We start from the raw sequence: 13,697 nt of genomic DNA on the forward strand, positions 1-13,697 counted from the left end.
TAGGTTTACATTTTTTCGCAGATGATTGTTGGAAATGTTTACTGGATTTTGTATTTTGTATTAAAAGACACGTTTTAAATGTTATAGCCCCGAAATATGACTTAAATATTATTTTTCTCACTGACCACTAGCTCTAGTTGTAGTACTTCAGTTGTAAACAATGACTTGTATTATCTGCATCTTATGCTGTATATCTCCTGCAATCCAATAATGTTATTTACTGAAACATATGTCGATGGATATACTTTACCGTCCGAATTTAAAATATTTCCAATTGCTCCTGTACCCAGTCAACGCTACCTACCTATTGTCGTTTACCTTCAGCTCGGGATCAGTTGAATTCACGGATTTGATGATTACCAAAGGCCAAGTTCTGGAGTGTGACGATAAATAAACCGCCCCAAGTTAACTGACACATTGACTCATCGCAGCCATATTTCTGGCAAACCTTTTATTACGATAACACACGGATGTAGTTACTATACCACTTAGGTTCAAAAAGGAAATTTAGTATTTTTAAACGTTGTAATATTTGTTATTTTATTTGTACTGTGTTACTATTTGTTAAGATATTTTACCAAATAAATCTATTGAATAATGGGTCCTAAGTATTTACATTTACATCAATGTCCAATTGTGAAAAATCTAATTATCAGTGTAAAATACTGTATTAGGTATATAAGTTATAAAATGAGAGAAGGTTTCAAACACAGAAAAACTATTAATTTACTTAAAAAATGAAGACGCAAATGATTGAACGGCGATACAAAAAGATAGTACGGGTAAATACAGGTAAAAATCATCTCGACGTCTGTTTTTAGATATATTACTCGTAGAACCATTAAAAACAAATGGCCCCTCAGACCACAGTGCAGTTCGTAACCAGTACAGTACTAGTCGTATAATATAAGACTTCCATCGTAAAGAAAAGGCCACAGGGATGGACGTAGTCGTTGTCCCCTGGACAGCCTATAGTTTTAATTAAATTATGTTTGTGTATCGCCTGTACCTTCGCCTACTACTTTGTCTTTTAAGATCTTTGCAATGTTACTGTTTCTACCCAAATTTCCATAGTTTCTTAGAATAGTACAATCCGTTTTTGGTGGCTGTTCATCATAAACTGAAAACTTCTGTCTAAATTCCAATAAATTATGTTAATTCACAACAACTTCAGTTCGCGTTTGGTGGCCTTACACTTTGAACTATCAATGAACTAGAGGAACTAGGAATCGATGAAGTAGAGGTGTTTTTCAAATCTTGAATATTTCTTACTTGGTATAGTTTATGGCGAATGGTCTTTGAGTACCTTCAATCCACCTTTTGTTTCTTTACATCTTCAGCTGCCATCCTTCGAGTAATTGCGGAACAATTGCCAATCCAACGTCAACCTGTCTTTTTTTCTTGATAATTAATTTGATTCCGGTTAAGTGAATTGATTTAAAAGAGAACAACCTTATGATCTCTCCGGAAATCTACCGACTGCGCCAGTTATAAAATAAGAAAGGGTTTTAAATAAAGAAGAACTATTAATTTACTTAAACAAAAAAAACTATTCTATTTAAATAAAGGCAGAGGCGACTAGTTGAACGGCAATACAAAGTGACATCGTGGATAATGACCATCCAGAAGTCTATTTTTAGGTATATCACTCTTAATACCATTGAAATCAGATTACCTCTCAGATCACAGTGCAGTCCGTAGGCAGTGCAGTACCAGTAGTATTATATAACATAACAGCTCAATTGAAAAGTCCCCGGCCTGACGCATAAATGGCGCTACTAGAATTAAATCCATATGTTTTTTAGATAGCCCTAACCCTCAAAAGATGCGCCTATAAATTTGACAGTTGTCGGATCATTAGTTTGAGAATTATAGCATTTTGAGTGAAGCAACTTTTGTTATTGTGAAAAACATGGATAAAAAGGAATTTCACGTGTTCATAAAATATTGCTTTTTGAAGGGATAAAATACAGTTGAAGCAAAAACTTCGCTTGATGCCGAGTTTCCGGACACAGCCCCATGAAAATCAACCATCAAGGATTGGTATGCTAAGTTCAGACGTGGTTAAATGGGCACCGAAGGCGCTAGCTCACTTTTGACCAAAAACAACGACGAGTTGATGATTTGGAGCAGTGTTTGAAGATGATTAAGCGTAATTAACCCGAGTTTTTGCATCGATGTGTGACAATGGATGAAACATGGCCCCATCATTTCACTCTGAAGTCCCATCGACAGTCATCCGAGTGGGCTGCACACGATGAACCCGCTCCAAAGCGTGGGAAAACGCAACAGTCGACTGGCAAGGCGTCTGTATTTTGGGATGCGCATGGGATAATTTTCAATTAATTGACTACTTTGAAAACGGAAGGACCATCAACAGCGACTATTACATACACAGCGTTGAAGGACGAAATCGCCGAAAAACGGCCGCATTTGAAGAACAAGAAAGTGCTGCTTCACCAAGACAATGCACCGTGTCATAAGTCAGTGAAAACGATGGCAAAAATCCATGAATCTTCCTCATCCACCGTATTCTCCAGATCTGGCCCCCAGCGACTATTTCCTGTTCTCAGATCTCAAAAGAACGTTCGCTGGGTAGAAATTTTCGTCGAATGAAGAGGTGATCGCCGAAACTGAGGCCTATTTTGAAGCAAAGGACAAATCGTACAACAAAAATGGTATCGAAAAGTTGGAGGGTCGCTATAATCAGTGTATCACCTTTGAAGGGAATTATGTTGAATAAAAATAACGAATTTTGCAAAAAAATATGTTTTACTATGGTAGGCCGAGGAGTTTTCAATTAACCTGTTATATATGCCAATTTGTCATTAAGCCGAAAGTGCTTTTCGCATCAGATCGACCAATAAAATAAAAGATCTCACAATGTCCTTTAAACCAAATAAAAATGACTTAATAATATTAGGTAGTACAATTTAATGATTATAGTTACTTTGTAATGCTTCTAATGCTGTAATTCTATAATACTCTGTAATATTCTATAATATTGGACTATATTTTTCGATTATTACTATGTTTATATTGTTGATGCATCATCAGATTTACAATTTTTACTTACATCCAGTCATGCGATATATATTTTGTGACTTTCTGTATTGCCATTAGTCTATTTACACACCCAATACTCTTACAAATAAAATTGTTTCACTTGGTTTGTATTTTACCCTCATTATCTTATATATAATATAATTTTCTGAATCTCTCAAATAAGTATTTAAATATTCCGAATATTACGTATATTTCTATTTTTTATTCACAAACGTCAAATATCAAATTGAAATGATAGTTATGCCAATGTATGAAATTCAAGCGCGTATGGAACCGATACGTAATTTTTTAAATGTCTTAATCTACCAGGCTTTTATTATCCTTTTGTCTAGACCATTACTCACCTTCCATTGAGAGCATTGAATTGTTTGTGCTGTGTGATTACTGCTAAGATAACTTATAATCGACTTATATGTGCAAATATACAGACATACATACTGTTATAATAATAGTTATATTGATAGAGACATTCTTGCCAATTATAAAATATTTTACTGAGTCATTAATTTGTATATAATAAAAATAAACTGATACTAGCCACAAACAAGGTAGACTAAAAACAAATTTATACTATTATTATGTTTATACATTTATGATTCAAAGTGTTTACCCACTGCTGACTATTATTTTCTCTCATTTAAGGTATGTATGTCTGAATATATTTTGAAGCAATCCATGAATCAATCTAGTATATAACTTCTTCATAAGACTAGTCTGATGAATATGGCAGAATAAAGACATTTTCATAAAGGAATTCGGAAGTCGTTTTTTGAAGCTAAATTTTTATTTGTGAGAACGCATAATTTAATATATAACCTTAACCTTAAATTAGCCGATATGCGAATATTTTAATATAGACAGTTGCACGTTTTTCCGACTGCATCTCATTCTAATAAACGTTTACTTGGAATATATTCACCTTAGGTTTTTAACTTCCCTAAAAACTTACACCGATAGTTAAGTACACAGAGAATGGACAAAATAATATGAACACCCGAACTATACACAATATGTATTTTATAAGCCACCATATGTTTTTAAAACAGCTTAATTCTGCACGGAATTGATTTGTAGAATGTCTCAATAGTTTCCAGCTGAATGTTGTCCCATTATTATACCTAAACAACCGCTAATTCCTCCAGTACGTTAGAGATAGAAATATACTCCTCACTCTCTTCTTTAATACTGTAAACTGTTCAATTATGTTGAGATCCGGCAATTTTGGTGACCAAAGAATATGTTAATGATATTCTGATGCTCCGCAAACCAAGGCTGAACCTTTTTGGGTAATCCTGTGTGTATGAGCTCATTATGATCTTGAAATATGGCAGTGTTTGGCAGCCATATGTTAGTCATAGTAAGAACTTTATCAATAAAGATGTCGAGATATTCAATCAAAGTAATTTGAATACCATTATATTAAAGAAAGGAAGGAATCATATGATATTAAGGTGAATGAGATGAACAGCCACGGTATTGCTATCTAAACATCTTCGATTAATCGGACCATCTTCCAATCTTCAAGTGTTATTACTTAAATGAGTTCGTCGGTCTCTGTCAGTTAACTTTGGATTTCGCTCACTATTTCTCTTTACCGATGATTGTGTCATTACCATGGATACTATCACTCGTGAAACCTTAAAATAATTCAGCTCTTTTAATTACAGACTAACAAATCACCGATTTACCGTTTTACAGTTCCAGTTTGGCTGTGTTGCCAATATGCAACAAGATGTGCTATATCGCATAGTGTTCCTATTATTTGACCTATCCCCTATGTCTTTGATTCGGGCGAGAAGTTGGCTCAGAATTCGATATCTTCAGATCTCATAACAATGTAGTTTAAAGTTTAACAAAATGATACGTAATAAAAGTTATAATTACAGATAGTTTTGACAATACAACATATATTAATCAAAATTTTTTGAATCATTCTCTACAACCTTTTCTCATCTTTCTGCCAGCACAGCGATACAGTTTCACATTTCTTTAGCGTTTCGAAACTATGTGGTAGCTAAACCTGCATTGAAATGATAATCAAAATGCGCTATGTCTGGTGAATATACTGGGTGTGACAGAACTTCCCATTGGAGCTGCAACAGTGTATCTTTCGCAACTTTAGCAATGCGTGGTTTAGCGTTGTCATGCAAGAGGAAATTACTTTGCGTCCCTTACTCGCTAATGTTAGTCTTTTTTGCAACAATACAGATACAATATATAGATATGCAGAAAAATATCAAAACCATCGTTTAACATTTGTTTTTGTTAATATCGCATTTGCACCAATAGACCGGTAATCGGTGATCAAAATACATGCAAGCACCTAATATTTAAAAAAAACCTTGAATTTGAGATCTACTATATATTATACTGTTTGTTATAACCCCCAAAATTAATTTACACTTATAGCATTTAATAAGCTAATTAATATCTGAATAGTATTTACAAGAAATAACTATATGTAGTCAGTTTGTTGTTAAATTCAACTGTTTTAACGCTGTTACCATTATAGTTTTATATCTGCAGTTTTGTTATGGGTTAATTTACACCTGATTAAACACGAAACACGGTGGAGTTTATATCTTTAAGTCTTCAGGTTTTGGTCATGCTTTTATCCATTTATCAGATTTTCAATCTGAAAGACAGCCGGCGGTTTTTTGTTCTTGTTGCCGAGCATAGAACGACCTTACTCAATGAAAATAAAAGTTGGGCGACTTAGCCATAAGCGATACAGACAGTCCATTGGCCGACACCTCGTTTTATTATCAGACGGCGTCTAAATTTACAAAAATAAAACTTTTCTATAAAAAGCTTCGTATAACCATATGGACATTAAATGAAGTATTGGGATTTTCAGTGGAGGAATAATTTTTTAAATATCTTCTCGGAGTTAGTCTGGCCGTTCGAGACAACGGTTCTAAAAATAGCAATCGTATGCCGAAGGAATTCGTTGAGCCCGGCCGCCTCCTCGCCCCTATAACTGACGACAAACGCGCCTCTCTTATAAATCTTTCTTTATATAGTTTATTGTGAAGTATATTAAATGATTGCGGGTTGAATTGCGCGAACCGAATTGGTCCCAATGAATTGGATCAGGCATCACGTATGCGTGTACATTATTTAATATTCGATAGTTTTCAAATGTTAAGTGTTGCAATTTTATTCGAGTGTTGGATAGTACATTGATTCGGTGAGGTGCATTCCGGAATAAAATTAATTCGATGGTACTTCTAAACATAAACTTGTTATCTGATAAGTGGTTGTATAATTTTATAATATTTTACCATCGAATTAAGCGAAAAGATCATTGAATTTATGTTATTATAACATGTTGCTTCGACATTGGCAAATTTCATCAATTTATCAACTACAATTAAAGCGCTGCTGGTCGTCACCCTATTAAATCAACGATCATTTCTTGCTGCATTCCTCAATGAAATATTGCTTTTTTACAACAAATAATGTATAATGCAGGACAAAAAATTAACCAAGAAAATGTCTAATACGGAAGATAGAGTGGGATTATCAATGTAAACTTTTTTGTCCGAGTGTTCAGGAATTTAAAATATTAATTCTCTGAACACACGTATATAAATGTTATCATATCTCCAGTGATTTTGTTCAAGAACTAAAAATATTTCAATTATTAAGTTAGTGTGCTTATTAAGAATTGCTGCATTCTTGCTTGTATGTATTTTAATCAACGATATATATTTGTGAACATGCGAAAGTATCAATTTAAACAAAGTTAATTTAATTTAAACAAGTTAATCTAACTGTTAAACTGGATGATTTTGGCATTTCTCTATAAAAAGAATAGTTTTCCATTCAATATTATTGAGTTATTCAGTGTGCACGGTGTTCAGTTGATTTGAAGAAATCAGCTACTAAAACCCATCAAACAATTTTTGAATATTACATTCGAATTGTCCGTTTTGGTTTCAACGATTTAAAAGTGGCGTGGATGCCCAAAATAATTCAAAAACAATGATTTTCAAGACTTATTAGACGAAAACCTAACTTAAACTTCCAAATAATTTTCGGACAGCTTAACAGTTGATGAATCAACTGTTAAGAAATATTAAGATGAATTAATAGACCCCATATGATCGACAAGATTCAAGAGGAATGAAAATTGTCAGGAAAGTTTTCTCGTTGTGACTGGTTATGAAAAGTTGATCTACTACGACAATCCCAGTCGCAAAAAGTCGTGCGTGTTAGTCCAGGAGAGCTATATGGTGGGATCGTCATTTTAACAAATCTAATGACGTATTATTACAAAAAAATAAAATATTTTATTAATATATATTATATCAAATATTGTTTCTCAATAAATAAGCTACATATAAGTAAGCTTCATCAGTAAATATTCTAATAATTCGAAATGTTCTGATAATTGACGTTCTTTGGTTCACTGGATTTCTGACAAATCTAAATGGAAGAAGGTTTCAAACATTCGTTTAGGTAATTTAAAAAGACAGTATAAACCCATCCAAGGAGAATTACATCTTAGGAGGAGTATATATAAATATAAATAATATAATGTTTCCATAAATATAATATAGAAGAATAGTCACTTTCAAATAGTTGAACAAGAATTTCCAGTGATTTTTAAATTGATTAAATTTTAATGTATTATTGTAACCTTAAGAACTCTCCAGTTTTAGATAAAACATGTACACAATTTTCATATTCTTACATAACTGCCAAGAACATTTTAACTGGGATTGATGACGTAAGTTTCAGTTCTAATTTAAATCTTCAGTCAGTTACCTCATAGATTAAATAAAGTGTTTGGATACATTTTTATTAAGAGGTATTTTTTGCTAGAATAGAAAAGGAGAAAATACAATTTGGCCTTAAGTTTGAACTGGAGGTACATTTTTGTGATTAATATCTTCTGATATTGAAATGTCGACTATATAGATTTTAGATGTATAGAGAATACGGTAAAAGAAAATTACCAATATATATTCAATGTTCAATTTATCATTAGTGTCTTTTGCTATTTTGATTAACTCAATTATCATAAATAATATAGCACTAGAATAGTGAGGCAAGGGACCAAAAGGAACATTCTTGCGTTGCTCGGCCTGGGGCATTTTGGATGTTGCTTAGAGCGCAGCGCAGCATCCTCTTAATCTTACCTTACCCACTCTCAGCACACATACACACACGCACTAACAGGGTAGCGACGAGCGGAACTCGACCGATCCCCATCTATAAATAGCGACGGTTACGCCGGTTACCATTCAGTCCTGCAGCGGCAACGGGTATCCGTCCACGCACCACCAAGTACACGATCGTACATTGTCCTGTGCAGTTCGCGGATTGTCTTTCTCGTTCTCTCAACTGCATCATCCTTTTTTTTCTGGTCGGCCTTATTCGCGAAAGAGTGCGCGTCTCGAAACCTTGCGACCAACGGGTAGCCCTTGAAGAACACGAACTGTGCTGGGTAAAACTGTAGGTGTTAGGGATTGGTCCTTGGAAGCGTATTTTATGCCTGAATCTTGAACCGGTTTATTGCGATTTTTTGTCTCTTGTAATTTCGTGGATGCCGCGGATAAGCCTTTCAGATTCAGGTTCTTATTCGCTTCCAAGCGGTTTTATACAGTATGTTTTTAAATTACGAGGTGACCAATTTGCATTATTCCATCTAAAAAAAATATCAGAACAAAATATAATTACGGGATTAGCCTCTTATTTTAAAAACACATATTAAAGTCGACATTACTGACAATCAGGAAACGCATTTCAATTATTAGAATTTGTTTAAAAAATTACAGATTATCTTGCATTTAATTTTCTTAAATTTAAAAGGAAATCTTTTATAATAAAACCCAATATTTTGTTCTTCCAATTTGCAAGATTAAACCAAGATTGTAGGGAAATTTTCGCCATATTTTTAAAACTTGTTAAGGATTTGAAATTCTTGAACGTAATAAAACATGAGCTAAAATTTGTTCGCAAATATTCAGATTCTTAATGAAAATTGTATTTAAATTTCGGAAGTTTTTTATGTTATATTAAGGCTGTGTTTACATATTTCTCAAATTTTATTTATCTCTGGTACACCATTTTTTAATTAAACTTGAATCCAATAGATATTATATGTAGATATAAATTTTGGGACATATATAAAAGTATGATGCAAATATAATATTTTTGATATATTGATACAATATATTGATAGTCTATGGATATGGCGAGATAGTGATTATATTGGGTGTACCGATACATCCTATCGTTTTTTAAAGTTAATTCAAGCTTCTTAACAGGACTTATGACAATTTAATTGTAAAGGCCATTTTAGTTACAGTTTCACGTACTTTATGCTAAATTGTAAAACTAGATGGATGTATTTCTTCCGTAACGGCTATACCGGCTTAGTATGTCACGTATCGTCTGAATTATGGTGTCGTGACCGTTTGAAATCCCATAAACTAATATATATTGAGCCAGATCTCCTTAATCAAAACGGTAAAAGACACTAATGATAAATTGAACATTGAACTGATATTAGTAATTTTTATTTACCGTATTTCTTATCCTGGAACTAAATCTCAGTTTATACTAATTACTTTTTATCAATATTTAACTTCCATAAACGTCTATGTCTTAAAATCAGAGGTGACTTATATAACACATGAGCATTTTAGTATTATATATAGTTTTTTTCTCGATTAGAACTAGTTAATTAATTTAGAAGCAATGTTTAAATTATTTCCGCAGTAAGTAACTTCAAACTTAAATAACATCTGGAAAAACAGTTTCTAAAGCACTAAAACCTAATATTACGAAAAATACTTTTTATAGTAACATTTTTGTGATCCAGCCCATCTTGTGGTCTTTAAATCATTTTAAATGTAAAATGAATATTTCATGGTTGAAAATAATACTGTTAGGAGATATTGAATATGAAAATCTGAAATTTTGCAAAGCTGAGAATAGTATTGTAATTAGTTTATTTTAAAGTATTCCATATACCAACATTAGAAGTATTTTTTTGTTTGTTTATGTTTTATTAATTTATTTAATGTCATTATTACACGTTGTAATTAGAGCCGACTAACCAGTCAATAGTAAACGTCAGTAGTTACCTTGGATTAACACTCCAATGTTTGATACTTCTTTAAATATTTTTTAACACTGGCCATATTTAGCCTGATTCCCAGTGTGACTGAGATAATGTGGTATTCTACTGATTCATTGCCAAATTGTATACCATATCCTATAAATAATGAGAAATATTCATACCTCAGCGATACTGGACTTTTCAATTGTTGCTAATATATTATTTGGTTTTGTCTTCCCAGCTTTTTTCTTATTAAACCGTACTAATTGCCATAACAGTTTTTTTAGAAAATAGCCCAAGGATTGTGCATCACTATGGCATTTAACATATGCTCAGTTAGTCCAAGTCTAAGCCGAGCTTCATACGAGTACTAATTTTATAAAATTAATAAAAATATGGGAGGTCAAATACGAATCTCATTTATGTTGAAACTGTTATTCCTTTAAACTAAAAATAATTTCAATTATATATTTTTCATCTAAACATTTTACAAATTTTTAAAAATGTGTCAATATATCAAAAACATAAAGATAACAGTTAGGGTTCAGTTGTTTTTAAATAACGTTAGCCTGATTGTCTTTGATGTTCGCCCTTATGACCAACCCTCCAGCACGGTTTGTTACAGAGTCGCCGAACGCATCAGATTCGGTTACAATCAGAATAAACCAAATCAAAACCGGCAGCAGCCAGCACAAGATGGACGCGCCCCAGGTAACACCCTCGCACGACTGGTGGACGGCAGAGGGCGCGGGGCCTTGGGGTTGCCTCCCGGCTGCCTCGCTCTGGCCGATCGCCCACCTGGTTTGCCTTAGCCTGGCGGTGGCCATCGCGGCCAAGCTTTGCGCGAACGCTTTTGGACTCAGGTTGGACCGTTTCCGCAGGGTATTGGTCTCCATCTCTCTCTCTCTCTCTCACACACATAAACTCACTATATCTGTTTCCTTAATGAAATCGTAACGTACGCTATTGATGCTTTTGTGGAGCGAATGTTTTGCTAGTTTCGTTGGACATGATGATTGGTTTTTTTGGAAGGATTTCGGTATATCGTTGTGTGATGTAACACACTAATTATTATAATTGTCTTTATGCATTTTTGATTAATCTAACATAATTAAATGGCCTGAAAAAATACAAAAAGGCGCTCTGGTTGAGTTTTCTGTGACGATTATAAACTCACTGTAACTGTGAGCGAATTGTTTTATTGCAGGAAAGTTCAATTTTGCTTTTTTATATGAACAGCTTTTTTTTTCGAAATTTACCTTATGCCTTAAATGTTTGCATGAATTTTGTTTTTAAATTTTTGCCTAACTTTTCATCTGTTTTGCATAGCGATTATTTATTAAGTGTTTATTACTTAACATGAATGAATATTTTATTATTTTATTTTTGTTAAGAATATTTTAAATTGCAGATATTTTACACAATATTGCAAATATAGGTAAATTTTAAATTCCAAAATTTGTTGTTGTTTACTTAATTTTGAAATAAAACATATAATATATTAAGCCAGCACATACTGATAATAATAATTATTATACTTAAGCTGTTTAAGATTTACAGTTTTTACAGTCATAGATGATCACACTGAGACGATAATCAAATTTACTGTTCCATTATGATATGATTATGATCCGAAGTGTAACAAGATTTTGCCTAAGTGACAAACAAAATTCGTGTAGTATAGGACATCAGGGTTTTAACAAACATTAATGAAACTCAAGTGTATTTTAATACATCACTTAGAGCAAACGCACAAAAGATCTAGAGGTCTGTATAATGTCTTCACTCCATTATATGGAGTAGTAAGAGAGGAGGAAAGGTAAATTAGATTTTTGAATTATATGCGTATTAAAACTAAACTATAGTATTCAATGCTACTAGTTGCACATTGTAATATATCACAATACAATAAGAAATTTGTATCAATAACGTGTCCAGTTTACGAATAAAATAAATAAGTAGATTTATATATTTAAATATTTTCAACCATATTTGTCAGTAATTTTGATAGTTTCTTAAATCAAGTGCTGAATGGAATCATTATAACTTATTTTTACTTGCTGAACCGATTATTATACTGGATGGAATCAGAATAGAGACCTATTTGTAAAAAATCAAGATTTCGATAACTTGCGATAACTTGGTTATAATATAAAATGGATTAAATCAGTAATTATATTTTCCAGTTCATATTTTCTGACAAATTCTGATCTATTTAGTTGAGCATATGTTTTAATATGCATACAATAGCTTCGTTAACAGCACATATTTCTATTATTTGAGAGCTGAGAATACGAAAACATATCGAAAGACAATATATTTGAATATGTACAAGAATAAAAAGCGCTTACAGTCAGATTACCGCGCAAGAAGTACACGATGCTTCCGCTGCAGATATTTAAATCGCGATACGATCCATTGCTTCGGTATTCCGCTATCTGGTAATATTCTTTCGTCTCAGACACGCTTCGCTGACAGACCCATCAAACAAACCATTAGACCATAAATACAACTCTTCCACATACCTGTATTTGTGATATGGTCGTGCGTTGTGGACGAAGTCAACACTTCCGCATCTTGCAGCACTCTGATGTTTGACGTTCCGAGTATCGACAGCCGATTCCTTAACCAGTCGAATTAGTAAAGGGTGGCTGAACAGAATATGGATGAAGCTTTAAGGAAGATTCAACTGCAAATTTGAATATTTTAAAATGAAATACATTACAATAAAAATAGTTTTTGCTTTGAAGTCGTTAAAAATATTTTTCTGAAATTGAAATAAACAACTATTTGATTTCTATAATTAGATGTTTGAATGATCATTACTAATAGTTAATAATTGATTCAAGAGGTATTTAGTCATAAAAAAACAAATATTCAAATGTTTTCTAATCGTTGCTAAATGTATGAAAATATTTATTTTCAGGGTTAGATAGTACAAAAGAAATTACTAAATTATCTAAACGATTCTTGGATTTATTAATTGCTTACCAAGGATTCGGTTATGTTTGGTTGTGGATTGAATTCATTAATTATGTCATTGTTTTGTTTTGACTATACTTTTTGACCGATTTATACGATTATTTGTTCGATTGTTTCCCTACGTGACTTACTTTATAATAGACCTTTGCAAATAACTCTTCATTTATACTTTATTGTGAATATTGTTTCAAAGTATTCATCACTACCGATTGGACTATCTATTTGTTGAGTCTTATTATAGCCATAGAAAGTTTAGTGCATCGATATAATTAATTAATGATAACATGATATGGATATCATGTCGAATATGGCAGGTGGGGTAAGACCTTACATTTAAACATTTTCCTACAACTTCTTGTTCATGTTATTGTGAGATTTTTCTTTTCTGCTTATATAATGATTATTTTGCTCAAGAAATAAGTATTAGTTACAATCGATAAACATGTCTTTTAATTATTTCGTTGGATTTAATTTTTTTTAGCAAAAAAACGGTGAAATCCGAATTGCGCATAATCAAAAACACTCAATGAATTTCATTGGCGCAGGAAAATTTTAAATGTTTTACATATAATAT

The 13,697-nt window shown here is 32.5% G+C and overlaps 1 protein-coding gene across 9 annotated transcripts in view; it reads left to right on the forward strand.

The window, feature by feature from the left end:
* Positions 1 to 13,697, forward strand: part of Akap200 (A kinase anchor protein 200) — a 272,973-nt gene that overhangs the window by 250,798 nt on the left and 8,478 nt on the right. The window contains exons 1-2 of one of the 9 annotated variants that reach the window (XM_076393933.1): positions 8,314 to 8,529; positions 10,767 to 11,023. The exons of 5 other annotated variants lie outside the window; for them this stretch is intronic. In XM_076393933.1, the coding sequence (XP_076250048.1) occupies positions 10,838 to 11,023 (186 nt within the window). In that variant the 5' untranslated portion in view covers positions 8,314 to 8,529; positions 10,767 to 10,837. Of the gene's footprint in view, positions 1 to 8,313; positions 8,530 to 10,751; positions 11,024 to 13,697 lie in introns of those variants that run through there. 3 more of the 9 variants (XM_076393935.1, XM_076393934.1, XM_076393936.1) reach the window with 3 other exon arrangements.

This window comes from Rhynchophorus ferrugineus, unplaced genomic scaffold, assembly GCF_030347505.1.
Source record: "Rhynchophorus ferrugineus isolate W39M unplaced genomic scaffold, kcgeb_rfMv2 rfM2, whole genome shotgun sequence".
NCBI lineage: Eukaryota > Metazoa > Arthropoda > Insecta > Coleoptera > Curculionidae > Rhynchophorus > Rhynchophorus ferrugineus.